At 32.5% G+C, this 27,680-nt stretch overlaps 1 protein-coding gene across 3 annotated transcripts; it reads right to left on the bottom strand.

Annotated features, from left to right (window-relative positions):
* On the bottom strand, positions 1 to 27,544 carry LOC145327019 (glycine receptor subunit alpha-4-like). 3 transcript variants are annotated; one of them, XM_080170493.1, is made up of 22 exons: positions 27,456 to 27,544; positions 26,466 to 26,526; positions 25,519 to 25,568; positions 23,913 to 23,967; positions 23,538 to 23,608; positions 22,949 to 23,030; positions 19,226 to 19,376; positions 14,156 to 14,204; positions 13,205 to 13,320; positions 11,967 to 12,044; positions 11,515 to 11,629; positions 10,785 to 10,904; positions 10,039 to 10,093; positions 9,203 to 9,254; positions 8,632 to 8,687; positions 7,701 to 7,801; positions 6,918 to 7,038; positions 4,961 to 5,076; positions 4,227 to 4,278; positions 3,233 to 3,280; positions 2,426 to 2,535; positions 1 to 712 (listed from the first exon to the last, which is right to left on the bottom strand). In XM_080170493.1, the coding sequence occupies exons 1-22, from the start codon at positions 27,518 to 27,520 to the stop codon at positions 700 to 702; spliced, it is 1,737 nt and encodes a 578-aa protein (XP_080026619.1). In that variant the 5' UTR covers positions 27,521 to 27,544; the 3' UTR covers positions 1 to 699. The 3 variants fall into 3 exon arrangements, with proteins under 3 accessions (XP_080026619.1, XP_080026620.1, XP_080026621.1); XM_080170494.1 differs by having other exon boundaries at positions 6,945 to 7,038; XM_080170495.1 differs by lacking the exons at positions 6,918 to 7,038; positions 7,701 to 7,801.
* Positions 27,545 to 27,680: the final 136 nt, after the last annotated feature.

Below are 27,680 nucleotides of genomic sequence, written 5' to 3'. Positions count from 1 at the left end.
ATATTTTTTATTTTTATTTAACAATCCATGATAAAAACATTCAGGGCTTCAAGTATGGGTAAAATAAATCTTAAATATATTCATAATCATATGTAAATTCATACAAAAATTTGTTGCCTGTATACAATAATGTGTGCCGTTATTGTAGCTACTCTTTAATTAATTCTGTCTGTATGTACAAAATAAAGTTATTAAGTCTTTAAAGTTTTATACAATGAATTTACTAATAAAAAGACTTGAATGTTATTTCTAAATAAGTAATATTTCTAATTCTATCATATAAAGTAGTAAGTAAATTGTGCTTTCGGGAAAGCTTAATAAAAACCTTGCGATGGTTTTAGGCTATTTTAGACATCCCCCGCCTTCACCGAAAGGCTAGGGATTAAGCTACTAGTATTTTGAATTTCTTGCAATTATTATTGCTGCGCTCCAAATGGATAAAATCATTCTTGTTCAATAAATTATCGACCTTAGAATAACTGTAGCTAGATAGTCATTTTTGATATTTCTAATCACATCACAAATAATGTTTGCATCACATATAATCACATTGTTTGCATACAGGCCCGACAGACAAACAGACACTATGTGTATTATATATACACACAAATTACATAAAAATGAGCATATTTTATTTATATTTGGAACAGGGTTGGTTTCAATGGTAAGGTTCAAGAACAAGCATAGCAACATCCAAAGCTACTCGTCGCCTCTGAAATATAAAAAAGTTTTAATTTATGATAGCACAGCAGCTTTTCAACTTGGGAATGTCTGTCCGTCCTTCTAGCAAAGACTAAATAACACGCTCACATATTACTGTATTATAGATTACTTTCATTTAGGTATTAGTGGTTTTGCCTCAAGGGGCACTTGACGGAAAGGGAGGTGTCAACAATACACTTTGGCTTGAATTTTTGGAAATAAAAAAAAAATTCTTTCGGGGGGAGGGTTTTTACCGTGGGCAATTTTTTTGAAAGAGTGGAGGTATCCTCCCAGAAAAAGTCATAAATATTCCATGGACCTATAGAAAGCTTCACTGTAAAGAAGAACTATATCTGTACAGCGATAAACAAGATCTTAGATAAGAGTTTTTGTTCATTTGATATTCAATATTTAAAGTGAGACATGAATGAGCTGGCAAATTAAAACAATTTGAATTTTATGTATTTCAAATACGTTTTTGGTGATTTCCATTAAAGTGTTCAGCAAGTACCAAACCAACCCCTACCACATTTTTAAAATAAGGAGGGCACCAGTGGGTGTTTCTTTTTGCCTATCTATGCGAAAGGGCTTATACTTGCGTTGACCTAACCCTGTGGATATACCCTGTACCTTATATAGCCTAACAAAACTCTGCCAAAAGTAAAAAAAAACACAAAAATACTCCTCCCTCCTTGTTTTAAATTTATTACAAAATAAGGTGGAGGGGGTTCTATACTCGACTAGGAAGATTTAGGGAAACAGCCACATTTTTCTTTTTCAAGAAATGATATGAATTTTATAAGTTACATATATTCGTTGATATTGATATTTCATTTTTTTATCAATGAATAAAAAAAATTAAAGCTCAGGATTTTTATAGAGAGGATATTTAGTTTCTTTACCAGTAATATATACATATAAACCTTATATAAAACCTTATGTAAAAGTAACAAAATCTGTGTTTGTTTTCTCCTTTCAAAAGATCTCGCTAACCGCTGAACCGAAGTGGATCTCTTGTCATTTTTCATTAGTTTGATATTAATGTAAGTTTGACTTTAGGACAGCGTTTGATTGCGTATAATACAACTTTAATTGGAATATATGAACTTTGATTGCGTATAATACAACTTTAATTGGAATATATGAAGTTTGATTGCGTATAATACAACTTTAATTGGAATATATGAAGCGAACAGAATACAACATTAGGTTTTATTTTAGTGTTTTTCTATAAAAATCTCACTTTCCATCACTAATATTAGACACCTAACCCTGTTGTTATATGACCTTTGTCTGTAAGTCCTAACTTTGCTTGGTACTGACTTGCATTAGTTTAAAGCCAAAACTTTTTTCATGGACTAAATATTAATGTTGTACATTTGCTTAAACAACAGTAAACCTGCTAAATGTTTACTAAAATTGCACTGGTATTTAAAGTTTTATTTTAACAACGGTTTATTATTTGTTGGCTGAAGAACATTGGGTACTTTTATTGAATTTTGATTGGTTGGTTCCAAACCTTTCAACTTGTGATTTTAATCTACATGAGGTATAGTTTTGTTTATCATCTTTGATTGTGTACATAAATTTTTCGTCCATTGTCTTATCCTATAAGATCCCTGACATGATTAAACCGTACGCTCATGTTGGCTAGTGTATGCATTCCAGAGAGGAAGGGGACACTTACACCGGTACCCAAAGTTTTTTAACCACGATATCTTACCCAATAGACATGGCTCCCTCGATGGCATGGTATCTGATGAAGAAGTAGAGTACAAACATTCCGTAGATGCAGGGGAATATCCGCCGGGAGTACATGTCGATTTTCTTCACCTTAAATAGGGGGAAATATTAAAATACTAGCGGTACGCCCCCTAGAGGCCTCTAGGTATACTTGAGGTGGAGGAGCGGAAGTCGAGCCTCACCCCGCCCCCCCCCCCCCCCCCTCCCATCGATTTCCCTCGGGAGGAAATGGGGGAGGTGGTGGTACCCTCTCCCAAAGTAGTTATGAACCTTTCTAGTACCATGAGAAGCTTCACTGTACCATATAAGTTAGACAGTTATTTTTCGGTAATCAGAGACAGATGGACATCCTATTACTTCTATATAAGGATGAATTTAAGATTTTTAATAGTAAAGCTTTACTATTTAGTCAGTTTCGTGAGTAAAGAAATGTCAACACTAATTTTAAAATACAAATTGGGAAAGTCTGTTTTTTCCATTTTTCAACCCCTGGTGAATCGCTATACAAGTAACTGATTTAAACCAAAGTTTAATTAAATATTTTATTGAATACAATGAATATTGCTGTGAGTTAAATTATTTAAGGTCCTGTCTTATTAAACTTTCTCAGAGCTTAGATTAGGGACAAGCAACTAGTATTCTAGCAAACGATTCTAGTCAGGGAGTTTCCAAACGTTTCAACCGTTAATTGTACTATAAAGAAGGGCTAATTTTGTGTATTATCATTTTGGATTTAGATAATTTTATCGGCCAATGTCCTTTAGATGCCTGAAATAAATGTTTGTACCTGTGTAAGTGAATATCTACCCTTAGCAGCATTTTCAGCATCAGTAGTCTAAAAAAAGACAGAAAATTATAGCATCATAAAATAGTTCTAGTATTTACGCTGGGAATAGAATTCGATAGATTAAAACCTATGTGAAGCTACATTGTAAAGAAGATCCATATTTGCTTAGTGGTTAGCCAGATCCGGTTACTTTTATATGATGATATAGATTAAGTCAAAATGCATCAAGATATGCATCGCTGTTTATATGTATATTATCTTTCTGAATAAAATTTTAAATTTTTTTTAGGATATTAGGTTAATTATTCAATTATATACTTAAATAAACCCTATATAAAGGCTTTTAGGATTTGATGTGTGTTTTATAGCAAATGCAGTTGATTTTACACAACAAATTAGCAGGGCTCGGAAGCCGCGACGAAGACTGAAACTTACAAAATTTATGATAATTTGAAAGATTTTCTGAAAAGAGGGATTGCCTTAGAGTCAAATTTGGACTTCTAGCTTATTTTTAAAAATTGTAAAAGATTGATTTCTCTAAGTCTTATGCTTGGCTGCCGAGCCCTGTAAATTGCACTAAAACTAATTAAGCAAAGCTTTATCATTGCTTCACCTAATTAAATTAACTAAATTGCATCCTTTCAAAATTTTACAAGTTAATTTACTAACTTGTATTTTTATGGGTTACATGAATGAATTTCAAATTAAACAGAACAGAAAGTAACGAAGTAGCGAAGAACAAAAAATGCTGATGGACCTATGCACAAAGTGAGATATGGAACAGATAGTCATGATAAAAAGATAATAAAAAAACACAAAACTTTATTGTACAAAATATGTATATTGGTCCTTTTTAGCATGAACGACTGACCGACGGACCAAGTAAATTATATACATGATGCTCATTAGTATAGGGAATCCAAATAATTTACTTTTCTTACAGACAGCCAGACAGACTTATAGACGGAGATTTTAAATTGTAGAGTAAGATTACCTGGGAAGTGTTTGGAGGAGTAATTGGACTATCACTAATTATTTCATCAGTACTAAAATTAGGAAAAATTATTGATCAAAACACAAATAGTTTGTTTCTTGTTATATTTTTTCAATTTTTCGCGCGTTTCTGTGAGCTGTGCACTTTCTTTGTATTATTGGTAATGTATGAGTTAAGATTTCTTTTAGAACTTTCAATTTTGATTCTATTTTTGTGCGACTTTAAGATATGTTATGTTATTGAAACAATAACCTTCTAAATTGACCATAATTCATTAATATTTTAAAATTATGTCACTTTTGCAAAACCGGTTTTAAAGGCATTATTTGTTGATAGCCACAATATTTGATTCTGATATAAAACTCATTAACACAATGAAGAAAATAGGACATTGATGAATAATTTCTGTCAGAGAAAAGTGTGTTAAAATGGGAATTATTAAAACTTAAAAGAAAAGCTTTTCTATAATTAGGGTCGGTCTGTCAGCCCGTCCTTTCGAAATTTAATCTGTTCATGGCGAGATTTTAGAGGACATACACACAGACAAAAAAAGACGTGCTATTTATAGGATTAAGTTGAAATAAACCTTTTATTATTTTGAGTATGTCTCTGTGTAACATTATGTAATCTTGTCTGTCTGGCCGTCCGTAACGGATATTTAGCATGTTTATAACAAGATCATAGAGGACATAAACACAGACAGAAACACATCATGTTACTTAGGATTCAAATACCTTTTATTATTTTGAGTATGTCTCTGTGTAATATGATGGGGGCTAGCTTGTTCCCCCTCTCCTTCTCTAAAAGTCGTCTTTTTTCGTATCACATCACCACCAAAATTTCTCACCTCCTAAAATAGATATATTATTTGGATGTTGCACCAGATTTTTATAAACTCTAATAAAGCGATACTTGCAGCTGGCTAACATAACGATACACCTCATCCACCCCCTTTACACCATCTGTCCCTTTCTACTAGCTGAACGAACTGACAAATAATTGAGGTCCATGTTAGCAACCTAAATGTCAATTCTTCTAAAATAATTGAATTTTATATGGGATCTTAAGTATAAAACATTAAAAGACATTGGTTGAAAAGTTAAGACACTAACAATTTGGAAATATCCAATCAAAATGCAATAGAAATACCAAATGTTTTTGAGCTAACAAATAAGACAACGTGATAAATCTTCAGATTAAAAACCTTACTTCTTTACTAAACAGGATAAATTCTCTAGAAATATTTACATAGACAGCTAGACATTCACATGAAAGCCAAATGTTTGAATTAGATATGTGATCGCATAACTTTATTTGTGTTACAATTTTGACTGGTTTTGGGGAACTTTTTCCCTTCTTTTTCAGGGCGGGAATAGATAGTGGATAAAAAATTATAAACACGATATCTCAATAGTTGGCAAAAAACTTTCATTAAATCATGAGTGGGTTGTACAAATCATTATTGTCCAAGTTACTTCATTAATAATTTGATTATTATAATTTATTGTACATCGTAACTTGGTTTTTCCATAGGGGGGGGGGGGGGAGGGGGCGTTTTAGGCGTTAGGGGGGGGGCGATCTCCACATGTGCCCCCTTTGGTTCGCACGACACTGCTGTGTAGTGTAATAAACAGCCCAATGTCTCCTATCTCCCAGAGTGGAAATAGTCTTTTATATATATACCTCTTGTCTTTTTGACAAGATATTAGTAGATTTTTAATATATTTTTTTCTTAAATTCCTTTAAAACACGTTTTTAATTTTATTTTAATATTCCCTTTTAAATACAGAATTTAAAGAAACATTAATCACAACAATCTATGCTATCTAATAAATACTAATCTAAGTTAATATATTTGTCTTATATTGTTTTTATGTAAAATTAAGCAATAGAGGACAAGTAAGCTAATTTAACAGTCAATTAACATTTTTATAATACTATAACTACATGTTAAATGCTATAATTACATTATATAATAAAATTATATTATTAGTTATCTATTGAATCGTATTAGAGACAGCTTTTCTTGGATAATAAAATAAAAATTATAAATTGAAACAAGTTTCGTTAGCCCAAATGAACCGAAGTTTCGAGCTAAATAAAACTGGCTGGTATTTGATAGCCTTAGTTATGTTCATTTTTTTTGGTAAAATGTAGATATAATAAAATTATGTTTCTAATAATTTACATTATTAAAAATTTTATTTTAGCTCTATCAGTATTAAACGATTAATTGCGCCAAATACCGGGTTGTTAACTAATTAATTTTTTTAGTTGTCAATAAATAGTTGTCCTGAATTTTTCCTTCGTCTTGTGGGGCTTGTCTTTTATCATCCTTCTTTAGATGTTACTTTTTGGGATCATGGCATTGATGTCAAAGGTGGAGGGTAAATGGATAATACTCCACAGAAATGTTTGAAAATATAGTTTAGACCCCCCTCCCACAATAATGATTATCCACAAAATTTTTCGTTTTTACCCTTCCCCTCAAAAAAGTAGTATAAGGAGTGGGGAGGGGGATAAATCTACACTCCGATTAAATTTTCTTTGGGAATAAAAAAAAACAACAAACTTGAAAAGAAATAAAAAAAAGCTTGAACGTCCTTGGAACATGTTCAAAGTTTTATGAAATGTTAAGCTAAGCTAAGGCGCAAAAGATGTCCAAAATATGCTGAATTTTTTTGAGCTCACTTTGTTGTTGGCGACCTCGACAGGTTGTTTGTTGTTGGCGACCTCGACAGGTTGTTTGTTGTTGCCGACCTCGACAGGTTGATTGTCGAATCCTCTGGTTGTGCTCCAGCCCCGGGCAAACCTGGTACCAAGGATTATTCACTTGAAGGTTGAATAATAGGTTTATTCTACATTCCTGCTAATTGTTTAGGCCCCAAAATAAACTTTAGTCTTGGTTATTAGCTCAAGTTAGCCCATGAAACAATAATGCTAATAGTTTACAGGTCCTTTATTGCTTCTTTGTTAGAAAGATTGATTGTAAATTTCTCAGCATCTGCTAAAGCAGTTGTAAATTTAATACAAAAATTATGTATTTTGATAACCTTGGATGTATTTTTTACCATTAAAGATGAAATTAATGGATGTATAATATGTTATTAAGGAAATATTTATGATATGTACTAAAAATATGGCAATTGTTTCAATATCTTTACAGAGTATTTCTGCTGATTGTAAAAATGAATCATGCAAAATCTAGATTTTTTCTCTCCATTTAATCCATTTTTTCAACCTTTAAATTGAATCAAAGACATAAACAAATATTCTGAAAATCATAAATATGGGGAAACAAAAAATTTAAATGTGTCAGATTGTTAACAAAATTTATGCAAAAAGCAGTAAATTTTGTCTTTACATTTTTTATCGAGTGGAGAATTTAAAGCATCCTTCAGTATAAAGTATCATTTTTTACTCATTTTATTTTCAGAATATATGTCCATATCTCTGATTTTATAATCCTTGGACCTGTCGAACTCGTCTTCTGCCCCATTGGCACACCCCCCGCTGGTCAACCCACCAGACAACCCACCATCAACTCCGCGCTCCTTCTCACCCAATACAATACTCTGATCACAAAGAAAACTAATGTCAGCCGGGTTTTTGTTGCTTTAATTCACACAAAGTGCGTGTCGAGCACTAAAAACCCTCCCTCTCAAACATCAAATTTAATGGAGGGGGTTATTTTTTTATAACCCTGTGTTGATAGCCCTAACCCGTTACCAAACATAACCTAACCTAAACTGGCATAAAAAAATAAACAAACATACCAAAAACTATTCCACCCCGTAATATTTAAGTTTGTTTAAAAATAAGTGGAGAAAGGGTTCGGAACTCAACAATGTAACATGAGGGAAAATGAAAAAGAATTAAGGTATTTTATCCTTTAGGCAAATCGGAGCTAAAAGCTCTTCTAAACTCTTTGGCACGAGAAGTAAGACATTAATTAATTTCATAAAGCATTTTAATATATCAAGAAGTATTTAGTTAAGTTTTCACACAAGCAATTAAAATATTACAGAAAAAATCCACAGATTATGACGACATACGATAGAATAACCAATGAGAGGCCAGCATAAATTTTACCATTTGTGTATGCTGGCTTCTCATTGGCTATTCTATCGTATGACGTCATAATCTGTAGAGCCACTTTTTCTTGCTTCAATAAAATTCATAAAAATGGCAGTCAACCTTTTAATTAAAATCCTAGGATGCCTTTTTTGAAAATAAAATCATTTTCCTCAGGAATATTACAACTGGTGAAAAAATTGTACAATAAATAGAGTACAGATGAAAGTAACATAATTTCAAAAACGTTGCACTGTAAAAAGTCCATCCTACAAATCTAAAACTTTGTTTTCACTGTAGATAATAAAGCTTTCAGTAAACACAACTTTACCTTGAATTTGTTGTCCAGATTGCCTCCAAGAGAGTGTAACTGCGCTCCTAGAGTTCCTAAAAGATATATCCTTATAATAAAGTAAAAAGAATGTCTGTTTGTTTGTTTGTCTGTTTGACTGGTTGTCTGGTTGTTTGTCTGTACCGAATGATCTCGCTAACCGCTGACAGTGTAGCTTCTCATAGGTCCCGGGGTGGTTTTTAACTATTTTGGGTAAGGGTACCACCACCCGACAAAGAGAACTCACAAAAATATCGAATTTAAAAAATATATTCTAGAGACTTGAACGCAACATAGACACGATTTTTTTTCAAAACCAAACATTTAAAGCTGCACTAGATGCCTCAAGGAACGTAGTAGCTATTACTTTAAAAAAGTAATAGGATCTGTTTGTTTCAGTCTGTCTTTCAAAATACGGCATGTAAGACTACAAAAAATGTCTAAACTATTAATGTATATAGAATCATGCTTGATTTAAATTCAAGCTACAGAATACTCAATGATTTTACATTGCTAATTTTTTTTACATTGCAACTAAACTTAAAAATTACACAGTTATATGATTTGTTACCTTTCTGATTAGGATGGCTGAGGTCTAATGTTGTGGTTACCAATTGAAGAGACTGTAAAAAATATATAAATTAGATTTTTTAAACTGCTTGTTTGGCCACGATATGTTTTTTTTTAGGGGAAAGTTAGGCGGAAAGTTAAAATGTCGTAAAAAAATATTTTCTATTTTCCGCAGATATTAAATAAAAAGTTATAAGATTAAATCAAGTTTTGTTAGCTCTGAGGTATCGAAGGCCTTGGCTAAGAAAACTTGTATAAATATTATTATTTTAGTATACATAATTTTTCAGTATGGCTGAGTACCGATACGGGAAAATAATTTCTGCCTTTCCTTCAATTTTCCTTTGAATTCCTGTTAAAATTCTAATATTTTATAACGGTCTAATTCTTATTTCCAGAAAGTTTTAATTAAAGTTTTAATTTAAAATAAAATTCAGCTGAATTATTAAATGTTCTTTTTCACTGAAAAGTTTACTTTAAAAATAATTTTTCTAATTTGTATCGCTTAACCCAAAAGTTTAATAAAATATGAGCAAGGATGACAACATTCAAAATTCGAAGAACAAAAAATCATGGAATAGACAATTGGACAAAGTGATAGAAGAAAAGAGAAAGAAAATCACGAAACCTTTAAAAATAAGGCTTAGTTCTTTTAACAAAGCAATGTATAGATTGGTTGCGCATTTTAAGGGGAATCTTCACTTTAAATTTCAGCTGTCTATCTTCCATATCAGTCGAGAAAATCGCATTTTTCCAATAGCATTACGGAAGCACGAACTGACGGGCAGATAAACTGAATTATAGAGTAGCAACACTGCAAAAAAAAGCTGTACTTACATCCAGAATTGGATTATCCTTTTTCTTTTTCTGCTCCTCTGGATCTTGAACCCATCTAATATAGGTTAATTTAGTTGGTTAGAAAGACATACAAAGATTTCACATAAAAAGACAAAAATAATAGAAATTGAGATATTATTAATTGGATATTACACCAGATTTTCAGGTTCTCTAATATCGTTAAACACGCATTGGGCTAAAATAACGATTCCCCCCTTCCAACCACTAACACAATCACCTCCCCTAATACGCGATGAACGAAACGACCAATAAATGAGTTCCATGTAAGCAAGATAAATTTATGAAAATTTTCCCTGTCATAATATCTATGTATATTCATTCGTTAGAATAGATACAATGTTTAGAAGTTCAAGAAAAAATTAAATGTAAAAGATTGAAATAATATTTATAGACAGATGGTGTACTAAAAAAATCATTCAAATAAACTGTTTGACTTATGGACTTAAATTTAAAGAAACTTAAAGAAAAAAATGAATAGAAAAAATGGATATTATGCAGATCACGGTAAAATGTTCCTGGTAACGATTTTCTCCAAAAATCTATGAAGTTTGAAGGCTGCCAAACGGCTAAACGTGCAAATCATGCCCGTACCGTTTTAATCGGGACAAACAAGCATAAAAATAATGTGGATGGCCAAGATCCAATGAGTTAAAATTAATAGATTATTGGAGATCGTTAAAAGGAATACGTCACCGTCAACTGCATTAGATCCGAAAAAAATATACCTGGCTAAATAGTTCATAACTACAAACTCTAAGAAAGATGTGTAGATGAAGAACATACACACGGCGTCCCACAAGTTCATAGCGGTCAGGTTAGACACGACTGGAAGGTTAGAACGGAAACTGAAAAAAAAACATTAACAAGTCAAATTCAATTTGCAGAAGGGGAGGGGGGAGTAAAGTTAAAATTAAGAAGGCCCTTCTTACCTTTTTACCCTTAAATGGTTTCATACCCCCTTGGCGAACCCGTGAGCACGCCACTAGTTTGATTTCAGGATAGTAAGATTAAAAATAGCTTTCCTCTTATCGAATACTTCAAAAATTGTACCTTCAGATTATTAAAAAAGAGTAATTTGTCACAGGGATCCTAAGGGATTAGACGATGAACGCAAAATGGGTTAGAAAGTTTGGACACTCTTGGAATGAAACCAACCAATAAAAATTTAATAAAGTGTTCAAAGATTTAAAGCCAACGAATAAGATTACATTGTTATAAAAATTATGACTTCTTACTATTACTTGAATTTATGTAGAGACAAATAAACATAACCTACTATTCGCGGTTTCCCTCAAAGTACCTAGTACCTCCTAGGCATGGAGGAAAAAATACCTTCTACCTCCTTACTATTAGTTATTTTTAATAGTAATAGTGATGGAAGGTCTTTGCTCGCTAAGCTCTTTGATGTAAATCACCCCAATTTGAGAGTAGCTGCGCTACTTTTTACGTACTTACCCATTTGAGGTTGTAAAAAAATTGAGCATTGTAGTTACCCCCAGCATAGTTCTGGCTGGCACCGCGTTCCATTCAAACCAGAAGGTCAGGAAGGATGAACTCACCAGGATTATACCTGAAACAAGGATCAGAATATCCATAAGTAGCAAAAGACCCAAAAATGATGGATTTAAAGCAGATGATTAAATACAGAATAAATTTACTGAAAAAAAATTACGAAACCTCTCACACTTTTACAAATTATATCTTATGGCATGATTGGCAGACCGACTGACTTATTTTCCTAGATATATCTTTAGGTGTGTTTTACGGTAACATGGCAATGTGGTCAAAAATACTGGAGTAGCTGAAAACCTGAACTTACTAGAGAGTTTCCAGTGAAAAATACTTATCGTTTACGCGTTTTAACCTCAGCCGCACACTGCAGAATCTAGAATGGCAGTTTGTTTTACCTGGAATAAAGACGGTGGTGACATAAAATGCCTTGTCTCTGGTAAAATGTAGCCGCACCTTCAGACAGCTGTAATCACCTGCAAGAAAAATAAAAAGTTTTACATTCTTTTGCATGGTATTAAAAACAGTTGTCCACGATTAAAAAAGTGCTTAAATCCAAGGACTTTTTATGGATAATTTCTACAAAACTGACCACCCAATTTTAATATTTTTTCTTGGAGGAGGAGTACTATTTTTTTGTAATCCGTTTTCTCTTGGGAGTGTGTTGGTACCCTACCTCCTAAAAACCTTCCCAGGACATATGAGATGCTACATTATATGTAAATTGAGTAATAACAAAAATTAAAAAAACTGTACTTTAAATCCTCCTTATAAAACATTATTTTATTGCAACTCTATGAAAAAGAAACCTTATCTTTTTTTTCAAATTATATTTCTACATCAAAGTTAAGATTATATGCAGAATGCATATATATAACTATTTTATAAAAAAAAAGATTATTCAGACTTCAAATATATTTGCACCTTTTTCTGTTAATTAAAGTTATAAATTCAAAATTGTGAGAAAATAAAATTACGACTAAAAAAAGAAAAGCTACACAAATAATGAGTGTATCAAAGGATTTGCTAAGTTCAAGCATGCACAAATTGGGCTCCACTATTCAGAAAATATAGGTACTGGCCCTGAGGTGGTTTTGAGCGTTTTTAGAGGGGGGGGGGAGGACACCTCCACACCACCAATCGTTTCTATGCTTTAGTGAAAAGTCATGTATCGTATTGTATTACATATAGACAATTTTCTATAAATTAATCAAAAAATGAATACCAGTTTGGTCCAGACGATCGACCTCTCGGGGCAATCAAAACTGGAATTAATCTTATAATTTTTCATATTACTATTCGCGATAAGGTGTCTATAATACGATGCAACTATACCTCTCTACAGTTGTAAGTTTCATTGTGGACAAGATATGCGTTGTGTCTATAATGCGATGCGATAAGTAACTATTCTAATATGGCTTTAAAACAGATTAATATCCGCTAGATTCGAACCGGTAATAGGCCATACTGAAAAATCATGTATCGTATCGTATAAAAGACAATTCTCTATGAATAAAAAAAGCAAAATTAACACCAGTTATGTTTGCCCAGGCATTCAGTCTCTCTGGGCCACCAAAACTAAAGATAATCTTATGATTCTTCCATATTAATATCTGCGGAAATCTGTCAACTCTACCTCTCCACTCATCATGATGATCACAGTAGTAAGTTTCATTATGGACCAGATATGCGTTGTGTCTCTTCAAGACTGGGGACAGGGCTATGTTTCCAGAATCTTCGTCTTTGGCTATCCTATAATTTAAAGTAATAAGGTTTTTTGTTTGTAGCTTAATATCTCAACTACTTAACCGTTTGGGTTCTCTTTTTTTGGGATGCAATATAGGTGGGTTTAAGCTATTTTATTCTAAGACTCAAGTTTATTGGTGGTTTTATCGAAATATGAAATTGCTGATTCTAATGGGTTGTACTTTTCAGGAGCGCTTTAATATATGCTTTATCAAAAACAAACTTCAAATTTGGACGTACTGAACAACTTTATAATTAATCTATTGGTACCTAATAATATATTTTTTGGATCTACTGCAGTTCACGGTAAAATATTGCTGGTAAGCAATATTTCCAAAAATCTATGAATTTTAAAGGCTGCTAGCTGCCAAACGGCTGAACTGACAGATCATACCCGCACACCATTTTAAGCGGCATAAGAAGGCCTACAAATAATCTGGATTAGCCAAGATCCAATTATGCACAGGGAAAGCTTCACTTCAGAAAAAAGCGTAAAATAGGTCTTTTTCGCGCATTTCTCTGCACTGCAAGATAATTATGCATTATTGATTTATGGCTATTCCAAATTATTTGTAGGCCTTCTTATACCGCTTTAAACAGAGTGCGGGCATGCTCTGTACGTTCAGCCGTTTGGCAGCTAGCAGCCTTTAAAATTCATAGATTTTTGGAAATATTGCTTACCAGCAATATTTTAACGTGAACTGCAGTAGATCCTATTTTTTTCTATTATTCTTTATTATATCAATATAAGAAAAAAATTCATAAAATTAAAAAATTAAGAATACTCAACTCGAATTAATCTTGGAAAGCTTTTATCTAGTCTTTGATTATGAATATTTACCTATTTGGACCAGCCCAATGAAACTCCATTTGATCACTTGTGAAGGAAACTAAAAAAAAATAACTCAGTAATTAATTTATTCGTGTAAAGAATTTCTTTGAGCTTTTTCTAATATGTTTCATTTTTTATATCATCTTTGTTTCTTAGGATTGACTTATCATGTCTTAAATACAATCCTAATTATGACATTTTTTCATCTTTTTCTATATACCTTGATAGTGGACAAAATAATGCCACGTCTCCCGGTCATACGCCGTCCTGCGTCAGGTGACGCAAATTTCAGATCTCAGTTTTCGCTATTTGATTTACTATTTTTCTCTATAAAATAAAGGCGATGCTTGCAAGATTATTTAATTCGCTACAATATAAAAATATTTTTTTTCTCAAATCGCGAAAACTGTGATCTGAAATTTGCGTCACCTTTTCAACCTAACGCATGACGGCGTATGACCGGGACACGAGGCATTATTTTGTCCACTATCATAAACCTTACCCCAAAGGTAGACGTTAGTGGGGATAAAAGGGATTGAGTATAAAGTATATCTGACATGAAAAATATATCTTCTAACCGGTTTATGATAATAACAATAATAAAAGAAAAATCTCATTATTCGCTCTTTTTTTAGGTGCAACTACAAATCCTAGCGATTTTAAAAGACTAAAAATGATAAAAAGATTTTATCCCCCATTATAATAAAATTAGCATAATATTCGAAATGTAAACCTAGATATTTAATTATATCCAATATGTCAGATATACTTTATACTCAATCGATAAAAGGATGTTTACTGTTTTTCCCTTTAAACTTTAAAACCCCTAATTTTACACCCCTCTAAATTATAAATAATACTACATTAGATTACACACCCCAAGCTTATGAAATCTCTCATTTACCCCCCTCAGAATAAAAAGCTTAGACCCCCCCCCTGTCCACAAATATTCATTTACATTTGACCTTGTTCCACAAAAATGTGCTAAAATTTATTACAAAATATTTACAAAGTTAAGATTAACTACTTTACTCGATATATAATTAGATGGATGTTGCGCCAGATTTTCATGTACTCTAATTTAAAGTGATACTTGCAACTGGCTAGAATAAAGATGCCACTACATACACCCCCTTTACCCCATCCACTACCCTTCTACTGGATTAACGAACTGACAAATAAATGAGGTCCTTATTAGCCACCTAAATTGACAATAAATTTTCCCCTGTCAATATATCCACGTATACTATATCCATAACTACTCTGTATATTTGTCTATACACTAAACTGATTGGAAATTTGACGTTATCCTTCATGTCAAAATATCAGTCACTTTCTCATAAAGTACCCTGTTGAACACCCTCTTATTTTAGAAGATTATTAGAGGATAGTTTTTTTTATATTTGTCACATATTACAATAGGTTTGATAAGGTTATATTGAGGACTAGGTAGCCCAGCTGGGTTAGATCGCTCGCAGGGTTGGGCATAGAAATAGAATAATCCACCCTTATTTAAAAGTTCGTCTGCCATTATGTCACATATTATTGACATCGAAAATTGACAACATAATTTACTTTATTAAAACAAGCGGCTTCGCCCCTAGCCTCTAGGAGCTTTGCCCCAAGAGGTTTTATCAAACTAAATTTTCGTGTTTTAGATTTCCAAAAAATATAAAAAAAATTGGGGGGGGAGGGGGTATTTTTCATTTTTTGGGGGTGTTGTGGGTGTTCCACCCCCGAGAAAATAGCTATAAACCTTCCCGGGACCTATGAAAAGCTACCCTGTAAAGGATAACCCGATCGGTTCAGCGGTTAGCGAGATCCTTCGCTACAAACAAACAAACAAAGAGACAGACAGACATCGTTCTACTTTGTATTATAGATAAACATCATAGCTAAAAACATCATATTTAATGATGTATATACCATGTCTGATGCAGGGGCGTCCAAGCTTTTTTTTTGGGGGGAGGTAAAAAATTTTAGGGGGGGGGGGTAATTCGTGTTTGGGGGGGTAAAATGGCGCGCGAAGCGCGCCGAAATTTTTTTTACCCCCCCCAAAATTTTTACCCCGGGGGTAAAATTTGATTGGGGGGGGTAATTACCCCCCCTAAAGTCTGTTGGGGGGGGTAAATACTCCCCCCAAATCTGTTGGGGGGGGGGTAATTACCCCCCCCCAAACTAATTTACCCCGGGGGTAAAATTTTTTGGGGGGGGTAATTTAATTATGTAAAAAAAGCACCTACCTAATCTATTAAGTTAATAAGTACTATCCTATAACATAAAGTAGTAAGTAAGGTTTATTTGACTATAGCTTCAGATTTCATTACTTTTAATACTGAGTTCTCCTTTTTAGGAAAGCTTCACATAGATCCCATGATGGTTCAACACTATTATAGGTCAATCCTTTGAGTGGTTTTAGGCTATTTTTCTCCTCCCTTTTTACCCTTTAGAAAACACGAGTTCTTAGATGCTAAGGGCGCCACTACTATTCAAATATATAGTAGTATCTCATTCTTTAGAACATAAAAATACAATAATTAACTCACTAACCAATGAACCAATATGATTATACTTTAAAGTGAAGCGTCTTATAGGTCCTGGTAAGTTTTATAACTAGTTTTGAGACACCCTGACATCCTCCCAAAAGAAATCGCCTATAGAAATTCTTTTTCATTATTTAATGAAATATTTAATTTAGTTAGGTATCTATTTTATGGAATCTTCAGTGCTTTACAATTACATCATAGATCCCCCCCCCCCAAAAAAAAATTTTCAGTAAAATTTTTTTTAAAGATCATTCAATTTGGGAGGGGTAAATACCCCCCCCCCAAAATTTTTTTTTTAAAGAACATTTATTTTGGGGGGGGGTAAAATCGTTTGAGGGTGCCAAATGGCCCATTACCCCCCCCCCTTGGACGCCTATGGTCTGATGTAAGGGAGAACTATCGGTTCTACGGTTAGCAAGATCCTTCGCTACAGACAGAAAATATATTTTATAAGAGGTTACAACAAAATGATCTTACAGAGAAAAAAAAATTAAGACAATTTTGTAAAATATGTTATTTCGCTTTAAAAGACATATTAGTATTTATTTCATGCTACAACGCATCCTAAAACTAAAAAATTCACAAAATAACAAATGTATTTTGTATCTTTAAATGCTAAATCAACAAAGATGAAAATATCCATTAAAGGCGAAGCTCTAAAATTATACGGTAGGACGAAAAACTTTCAGAAATCATCACGCCAAATTTGAAATTGATAGGACAATATTGAAGAGTTTTAAATTACGGACATTGAATACAGAAAAACTTTGAGGTCACAATTTCAATAATTTCATTAATTATATTTAAAATAGCCTGTATATTTTGAACTATGCCGTTTCTTTTTACGATTTTATACCAGTTTTGTAATTTTTAGCTTTTCTTAATAACTTCTTTACTTCTTGAACACATTTTTTAACTTGAAAAGAAGTTGTACAAAAAACAATAGATATAGGATATACGTGGATGTATTTACAGGGGGAAATTTGGGGTATAGTCCCTTTCGTGGCAACGCACCTTAAGGGGCGATACTTCGTATTTTTCACAGTAGCTTTTCTCCTATTTCTAGCCCCTGCGGGGGGCTCTAACCCTGCGGGGCCAATTGCCTAACCTTGTTGGGCAATCACCTAACCTAGCTAACCTATAAAAAGCCATTTTAAAAATTTAACGAATAGCTCCTTAAGGGGCGATGCCACGAAAGGAACTATACCCGAAATTTGTCGTCAATTTAGCTTGCTATTATGGGTCTCATTATTGTGGGGGTTTCGTTATTTTAGCCAGCTGCGATTATTACTTCATGACAGTACACGAAAATCTGATGCAACATCCAAGTAATAATATATTGATTGGTACCCCATTGCTGATTCTAACTTGGTATATATATTAAAAGATCACACTTCTTTCTATTAGCCTTTATATTTTTCTATTGTATGTTAAAATTGTACTTGAATAATTGTTTTATTCAAAGAATGTTACATATATGTGTTTACATTTTTTAGATGGTCACAATTTTTCAATTTAACAAGCATCAAAATATCATGAGAAAAATAGACTTCCTTTGAAAATTTAAAAGGTACTTAACCGTAAAAGTAAAAGCTTTACAAGTTAACATCTTATTCGTTGGTTCAAAAACTTGGAAACTTTTTCAAAATTTTGATAAGGGTGTCCAAAACTAGTAGTGTCAAAACTTTTTAACCAACAATTCTAAACTGCAGTCCGTGCAATTTTGTTTATCATAATAAATTGGGTACTTTTATAATTTTTTCGGTCATTGGCTTTTCCTTAAGATCCCTGAGTAAATGAGAAAGACATTATAATTATTAAAAAGGGTGTTTAAAGAGAAGCTGTGCGCCTATCTAGACATTCCTATAATAGGAGAATTGTTTGAAAATTAGAAATATTACTTGCTTGCATGGATATTTGTCTAACTAGATATATCTGCCTTATTTATTAACCATGTGTTTGGGGTCATCTTAGAGTCAGGACATTGGGATGATTATTACACTAGTCCCCAAAGTGTTATAGAAACGTTTTCTTATTCGTTGGTATAATAACTTTGGGGACTTTGATTTGATTAATTAATATTTTATTAAGTTTAGTAGCCAAACGTTGCAACAACTAATTGTAATCTATAGAAGCGGTAATTTTGTGTATCATCATTGTGGATGTGTATCAATTTATCTGCCATTGTCTTATCCCATTAGAACCCTGTGTTAGAGTAGTCTTATACAATATTTTATGTATTCAATTTAAGCATGGTTAATCCAATGTAATAATGATAACTATCTATTGTAAAATTAAAGACTCACAAAGTCAACTAGGTCCTTAGTGATTCTGTATTTACCTAATCCATTTTTCTCTTAAAATTCTTTACCACTTCATCTTTATTTTCAATATATTTTAAAAACAACGAGGGGGGGGGGGGGTTTATATCTATAAATGCTAAACAGGTTTTTGTATTAAAGTACCTGTTATTTACTTGCTATTGCTTTGCTACTTAATAACACACTCGTTCTCGGAAAAGCCGTATACCTACCACTTTCAATGGAAAATGTGCACATGGGCGAATCAAAGGGGAAGATGTGCAGGTCTCCCTCACAATTTAGTACCAAATGTCTCCGCATGGAGTACAGAACTGTCCCGTTCGTGAAGATTTTCAACGCAATGTTACTCGGGGTAAGGTTCTCCTAAAACAAACAATATATTGGTTATTTTTTTAAAAAATCAATAGGCTTAACAGTTTTTTTCAGAAGCCACAGTTTATCCTTGCATAAAGATAACAGAATGTCTAACTGTCTTTATATTAAAGGATCTTTTTCATTTTAAAACAAAAAATGAAAGTGGATAGTCGACCTCCTCTCCCTTCCCACAATTTTTGCCTCTAGAAGCGTAGTCACTAGTATATAATAGGCTAACAGCCGAATGCACTTCTGTTTTGACAATCTGAAGCTACACATATGACAGCTGTCGGTTGCCATTTCGACTGCCTAAGATACATATATAGAGCAGCCAAATGTTTTTTCTTTTAATTAGATTCTTGTTTTTCCCAATATTTGTTCAGAAAATCGTTTATAATTTTTTTATAAAAAAATGCTCTAACATTTTTTCTTCCTACTTTTTCTAGATTAGTTTAAAGATAAAATTATTGTTACAGGGGAATTTTAGAGATAAGTAGATTTTTTTCTTTTAACTAGCTGCAACGGCACTAGCAGATAGGGCTTTGTATCCGAAGGATTAGAAAAGAAATAAAATATAGTCTAAAACTATACCAAGACCTAGATCAAAAAAGTTTATAGCTTAAAAACTTCCCATGATCTATATGAAGATTAATTCAAGAAAAGAAAAAGGGATGAAATGGTAGTATTTAATTATGTCTATTACATTCTTGGGCCCAATATAACCTAACCTGACTTAAAATGGTAAACAATTAAACGACTTCACCCTCTACGTCAATTTTTTTTAAAAATTTGGATTGGGGAGAGCTTATAGTGCTCAAAAAGATACTTTGTATGAAAGCGCCTTCTACTATGCTACACTGCGGCTAATCTGTAATATACTATAAACCTTCATTTGTATATCCCTGATTCCATAATTAACATGTTATATAATTTTTCTCTTAACTGTTTTAACAATTATTTTTCGACCTTTTCAGAACACCATTAACTTTCATTAAAAAATCAATTTATAAAACTTAAATTAAGTAAGCCGTAAAAGTAAAAAGGAAGGTTTCTTTGTAAAAGAAGCTTTTTATTAGTCCTGTGATGGTTTAGTACTTATTGTATGTAGAAAGAATTACTTTTTCCCCCCAAAAAAATAGGGTATAGTCCCTTTTGTAACATCGCACCTTATGGGGCAATTCTTCGTATTTTTCTCCTTTTTCTAGCCCCTGCGGGGGGCTCTAACCCTGAGGGGCCAATTACCTAACCCTGTGGGGCAATCACCTAACCCAATATAACCTAACCTAACCTAAAATAACCTATAAAAAGCCATTTTAAAAATACGACGAATCGCCAGCAAAAATATTTTTAAAAACTTTCTATAAAGTAATAGAAATATATTTCTCGTATTCATTCGAATCCAGTGGATAGGAACCGGTTCTCATCCATACGAAAAAACTATGTCTATAAACCGCTTTCCTAGAATATAGAAATGTACAATCATAAGATTAAAACCAGTTTTAATCTAATAATTATACATTCTATATCCGCGGAAAGCGATTTATAATACGATGAAAGAAATAACTATTATTTCTCTTCCTTTGACCTATGATGAGCTTCAACAAAAATATTTCCAACGGGAAGGGAGAGAAAAGGGGAAAAAAACACAACACTATATCTTATAGATATTGCTTGGCTACTTATGGACATAATTAATCTTGATAGAACAAAAACTTTATTTGCAATCTGAATAAAAAACTCTGAATTTAATTGTTGAATCACTCATCACTAGAAATTCCTGCCATACCTTTGATAAGAGATCTTGTTGATACTTTTTTAAACGAAGCTTTTTGATAATTAGGATCAGTCCGTACGTCCGTTATGGATAGATATTATTATTTTAGGCTTTTAGAATTGTGCCATTGATTTCAAACTTTTCATGATGATTCCTATAACAGTAAGGTACGATTTAGGAAGCTTAGTAAACAGTTAGGCACTATTTCAAATATGCTAATATTTTTTGTATGATGTCAATACTCTATTCATCTGATTTTTGGAGTATTGATTCTTATAACAAAAAGGTACTATAAGCGAAGCATCTCTATTATCAAGTCCTAAGGTATAAGTATGTCCTTTTGGACTATATAACAAGGATGACAGCATCCATAAGTAGCGAAGCTCAGAAAATATGAATGTATATTATGAATATATTTACAATATACCAGTGTCATCCTATATATTTGATGAAATAGGGAAATGACAAAAACTTCAAAATCACGCAACCTTTCAAGCACGAAAAATGAAAAATCTAGGAATCGATCTAGCACCACAAATTATAAATAAATCTTTATGAAACTTGATGGAAATATGTAGAATATGAGCATTTTCAATCCCTGATAATTTCAGCCGCAAATCCTGAATAGGAATTGAGAAAAGAATAGAAAACCTAAAATATAAAAATCGTAATAAAACTTAAGGAAAATATGTAAAATGTAAATTTAAGCAATCCCTGAAAATTATCTTAAAAAGGAGTTGAGAAAATCAGAAAAAACATGAAAATGTAGGAATCGATCTAGCACCCCAAATAACAGACGGATGGACAAAACAATGTATAGACTAGATGTGCATATGTTATAAGAATCTTCACTAAAAATTTCAGCTTTCTATCTTTTATAGGAGCCGAGAAAATCACGTTTCCCCCACTTTGTCACAGACGGACAGACGGACAGACGGACGGACAGACGGACAGACGGACGGACATTTCGAATTATATAGTAGCTTCGCTACTAAAAAGTGAGGCATTTCTATAATAAAGTCCTGAAAATGAAATTAAGTTCCTAAACAATATTCTGTCTTTAAACAATATTGCTATAGATTGACATATAATTTTTTTTAGACTTATAACTTTATATATGTTCTAACACTCTACAATTATTAGTGTCCAGATATCCTACCGTCTATTTTAGGAACTATGCTTTTACAGTTGTTGTCATCCTTGTTATTTCAAGTTCAAATATATTGTAATGATGAAACAAACAGAAGAACACTGGTAGGTTTTTATAAGCGAAGCTACTTGATTATTAGATATACCCGTCTGTATGTTTGTCTGGCGTTCGCCTATTTGAAACGTTTTGAGGGAAACATGATTGACTAGGTTGCTATTATAAATAATTTACCTGGTCTATTGGTCTTGGTTTTAAAGACATAAATATTTAAAGGTTTTGATATCTATACTTATACCGCATTCTTTTTATCTTTTCTCTATCTCCTTTATTAATGAACACTTAACATATTCTCTATTAATATCAGAAATAAAGTTTTGTGTGCTGTTCTTCCTATGGATGTTGTCATTCTTGATTTAATCAATTTTTTTTTCAGTTTGTCTTTTAAACTGATTAATATCCGCTGGATTAGAACCTGTTCTCAGCCAAGTAAAAAAAATATGTATTGTATCGTATTACAGACAGTTTTCTACGAATATAATAAAGTACAATCTTATGATTAAAACCAACTTTTTTCAGTGTAGTTTTAATCTTATAATTGTACATTTTTATATCCGCGGAAAGCTGTTTATAATACGATGCGATAACAAACTATTATACCTTAAATGTTCCATGTTTGATGAAATAAATATCTGGCTTCCAAATATCTCCATGGTGATGTAAGCCATTCAAAAAGTACAAACTAAAAAGATTATTGTCAATAAATCAATATCTTTTCGTATTAGTAACTTTATATATGAAAGAATCAGGATGTTTGTCTGTCTGTGTGTGGCGAATGATCTCGCTTCTTGGTTCTTCTTTAGGGTAAAGCTTTGTATAGGTTTTGGTATGATATATAACTATTTTAGCGGAGAGTACCTACACCCTTTCAAGAGAAAAATGACCAGAAAAATAAATTGATGTAAATCCCCAATTATGATAACAAAATTATCCCTTCTTTAGATTTAGATTAGTGGTTGAAATGTTTGGACACTCACTTTTTTGAACCAATTAATCAAAATTAAATAAAAGTGTCCATAGTTATTAAGCCAACAAATGAAAAAAGGTTATTGTAAAACTTTGGTTACTATTGTAATAAACAACCCTATGTCCCCTTCCTCCCTGTATATTGATTTATCTATCTATCTTTCTCTCTATCTATCTTTCTCTCTATCTATCTTTCTCTCTATCTACCTTTCTATCTATCTACCTGGAATGATTTTTCTGAACAAGCCTCTGATCTGTCCATCTTTGGTGCATCAGAAATTCTACTTCATAATGCTAAATATAAAAAAAACTTATTAATCCTGAATTCAGGAACAGGATGTCTGTCTATTTGTATCTGTCTGTCTGTACGGATCATGATAACCGCTGAACCTTTATGGTTCTTAAAATAAAGCCTCCTGTAGGTTCAGGTAAGGTTCATTACTAATTTTGGGGAGGTTGGGGAAGGGTTACCCTCACCCTCAAATGAGAATGCCTCTTGAAAATTAAACTAGGGGTGTAGCGCCTGGTCTTAGATACAAGCATGTCATCTAAATATAAGGGAGGAGTACTTACAGGTAAAAAAAAACTGAAAACTTACCAAACTGGACTCATCAGGCGATGAAAGAGATAATAATACCACAGAAATGTTTACCCTAAAAAATCAAATACGTCAATCATGTTAGAATTGTCCTATCGAATTAATTTCTTGAATTGAGATTTTTTTTGTATAAGGTTCAATCTTAAAAAATCGTTTTGCATTATCCTTTATTTAATACAGATAGTACAACAAACTAACGGACAATGCAAATCAAAAAGTAGCTTCATGTCTAAAAACAAGAACTATGGGCAAGACGGATCTTTATTGAAAATTGTCTAAATTCTTTCCAAGGAGGGAGAGTTTTTCCGAAGAAAAAAATGTCGATGAATAATAAATATTTATGAATAGATTCTAAAAAGATCATCCCCAAATAATTATAAACCTTTACTGTAAAGGATAATTATATCGGTTCAGCAGTTAGCGAGATCCTTCACTACAGACACGCATGCATACAATTACTTTGTTATAAGGGTTTTTATTGTCTTTATTCATGAATGCGGTTTAGGCTAGGATTTGAGCTCATCGCCTTACTAATTAGAAGCGTATAACTTTTTTGGCTTTCCCCTTTTTATAGAACAAATTGTTTACCAGAAAATTATTCCTTATTCTATTGGACGAAATATATTTAACAAGAGCAAAGTACAAAATCAAAACTTGCTAGGGCTCGTCAGACGCACGACAGCCGAACGACAGCCGCCTTTAAGCCTTAGGTAAAAAAAACCTTCACAATTCTGACCCAATAATAACAATCCCACTTTTCAAAAATATTTTGAAAGCATCCAAACGTGTTTAAATTTGAGGCTTAGTCGCGGCTAAGGCGCGGCTGCCGAGCCTTGAAACTTACCGAAAAAGAAAGAAAGAATATTTTGTTTCATTCAGACAACGATTTGGGGATTGAATAGGTAGATTGGACAGTAAATTATACTAGTTCCAAAAGTTTTAGAAAATCGTTCTCTCATACGTTGGCTAAAAATCTATCGAATTCGCAAAATTCGTAAAAATTCGTAAAAAAAAATCGCGAATTCGCAAAATTCGTAAAAATACATAATACAAAATTGGGGGGGGGGGAGTTTTATTTGTTTTTTTGGGGGGTTGGGTATGTCCCATCCCTCAAGAAAATAGCCTAAAACCACCACAGGACCAATAGGTATATTCCCTGAGGAATAGAATCCGTTCGTTTCAGTGGTTACCGAGATCTTAAGGGACGGACGGACTGAAAGACATCAAGCTACTTTGTATTATAGATATGACAACGGTGCAAAAGGTAGTTTGGGATTTTTATCATAGTAAAGTCATATAAATAAAACGCTTAATAATCCAAACTATATTTCGGAATAGATCTATAACCTTAAATAGCCAATCAGACAAATTAAGTGTAAAACTTTAAAAGGAATTTATAGCAGACGAAGACTTTTCTTGATATATAGATTCAATATCCCACTAAGAACTACGAAATTTTTAGACAATGAATATCATTAAACAAAGATTTATCCTAAGAAATTAAACAATACATTAGATAACGTATTATGGGGATTAAATGAGAAATTTATGGTCTACGGCACCTATAATGTGGTCAGATAGTTCCTACAATATTTAAATTTCTTACCTAAGTGGACCTCCACTCAATGACGTTGGTTTAATCCTAGGATCATACCTCTGAAATATATAAAGTATCAATATAGTGTCAATTAATTCATATTTTATATTCATTGTTTCTCAGCCGCGTATAACCCTAAAATTTAAGTGTGACAAAAATCTGCCGCGCCCTGATATTATCATATTTCACATAATACTTCTCATACAATTTTTATTCCGCATATTATTTCTTATGGCTTACTCCTGCAGGGCCTATAACTGTGGTGCACAATCCCTGCGGGTCCATGTCCACTTAATATAACCTTACCTAATCTGATCTAACCTATATCATAAAAAACGCAATTTCAAAAATAAACTGAGGTGAATTCTTAAATAAAACTTTTTAAATAAGAACAGAGGTGAATTCTTTAAAAAAAACTTTTTGGCTCACTGCCTCACTAAAATCAGTGAGGCTCTCTAACAATTAGGTGGGGATAATTTTGCCTCACTGATTTTAGTGAGGCAGTGAGCCAAAAAGTTTTTTTTAAAGAATTCACCTCTGTTCTTATTGGTAAAAATTATTATAAAGTTGGGTTAAAATAGTTTTTATTCCGATAAATCATCTATTGTCACTGAAAAGTTTATAAATTATTATTATTATGACGAAAAAAGTAAGAAACAAAATAAGATACGAAATATTTCTTGTTAAAAAATCATAAAACAATAAGGTTACCGTTAATACATATTTACAACTGTTTATGATAATAAGTTACTAAGGCATTCCCTGGTCGAACTATTAATGTTGCGTATCTGACATAGTAGCAACAGGTACAACTTTTAATGTCTTTTGTTATAACGCAGTTTCGGGCTAGTTTTGAAACTATCACCTCCCAAATGACGAGCAGATGCGTTACGTGTTAAGCTACAGACGTGGGTTATAATACAAAACAGCTGAGATTTAAAAAAAAAATACTTTACCTTGTCATGTAGTAATCTATCTAAAATTTCTTTATCATTTGGATCTTGGATTAAACCTTCACTGAAATAAAAGTTACTTTCAAAGAATGTATACAAGGTGTCCCAAAACAATGCATTTTTGAGGTGGTTAAGAGAAATTTAAACATAAACATGATTTTTTTTCATCTAGCTTCCTATCAGTATCTTTTACTATCGAACGTTATACCAAAGTCAAACATACATGAATTAAGTCTCCTAGAGTAGCTTTGACACTGGTAACTGTTGAGCAATGTTATATTTACAAAAAAATCTAAATACTTGCAAGAGGGGGTTGGATCCTTCCCAACCATGTGGGGCCTATTTCTACGTGCTCTTATCCCTGCGAGGCTACTTAGTACACAATATACCCTAACCTAACCTAATATAAAGTAATAAACAAACAAACAAAATAACTACCTACGCCCCTTATATTTAAAAGTACTTTCTGAGAAAGGGCCTTATAGCCAAATAAACTGATACATATAACAAAGTACCGAAAAAAGAGGAAAAATAAAAAGAAAAAAGGTCTGTATGTCATTACTGTCTCCGCAGGGAGAGGACATTGGACTGTAAATTACACTGGTACACATCTTATTTGTTGCCGAAAAATTAGGACACTTTCTTTTTTTAAAATTTTTTTATTGGTATTGCAATATCATTACAGGGAATGTGTATCGTTTTTTATCTTCCATTATCTTATCCCTAAAAATCCTCGCTAGCAACGTTTTATCAGTTATATATCGCATCGTATCATAGACAGCTTTCCGCGGATATTAAAATAAAAAAATATAGATTTAAACCAGTTTTTTTATCCACGACCGGCCGAAAGCTTGGGCTATCAAAACTAGTTGTAATTTTATGATTTTTATTTTAATATTCGTGGAAAATAATCTTTAATACTATGCTATACATAATTTTCAGCAAGGCTGAGAACCGATTCAAATCCAGCGGTTTTGAAGCTTTAAACTTTACCTAGCTGCGCTACTAACATCACAGAGAAGGCAAGAAGCTGCCAAAAAATATATAAACGGATTCATAGCTCATCTTTTAATCCGCATTCTGAAATTAAATAACCGTTCATATAAAGCAACCTATATCTATATACAACTTTTGTTTGATATCAAAAGAGCTGTATTTTGTATAATCTGTTAGGTTTCGCTATAATTGAAGTTCTCTTAATTTTCAAAGCGACTCTTT

This window comes from Acartia tonsa, chromosome 8 (assembly GCF_053477335.1).
Source record: "Acartia tonsa isolate MP-2025a chromosome 8, ASM5347733v1, whole genome shotgun sequence".
Classification (NCBI taxonomy): Eukaryota; Metazoa; Arthropoda; class Copepoda; order Calanoida; family Acartiidae; genus Acartia; species Acartia tonsa.
Note: the sequence above shows the minus strand (reverse complement) of the source record. Positions and strands in the feature narration are given on the sequence as shown.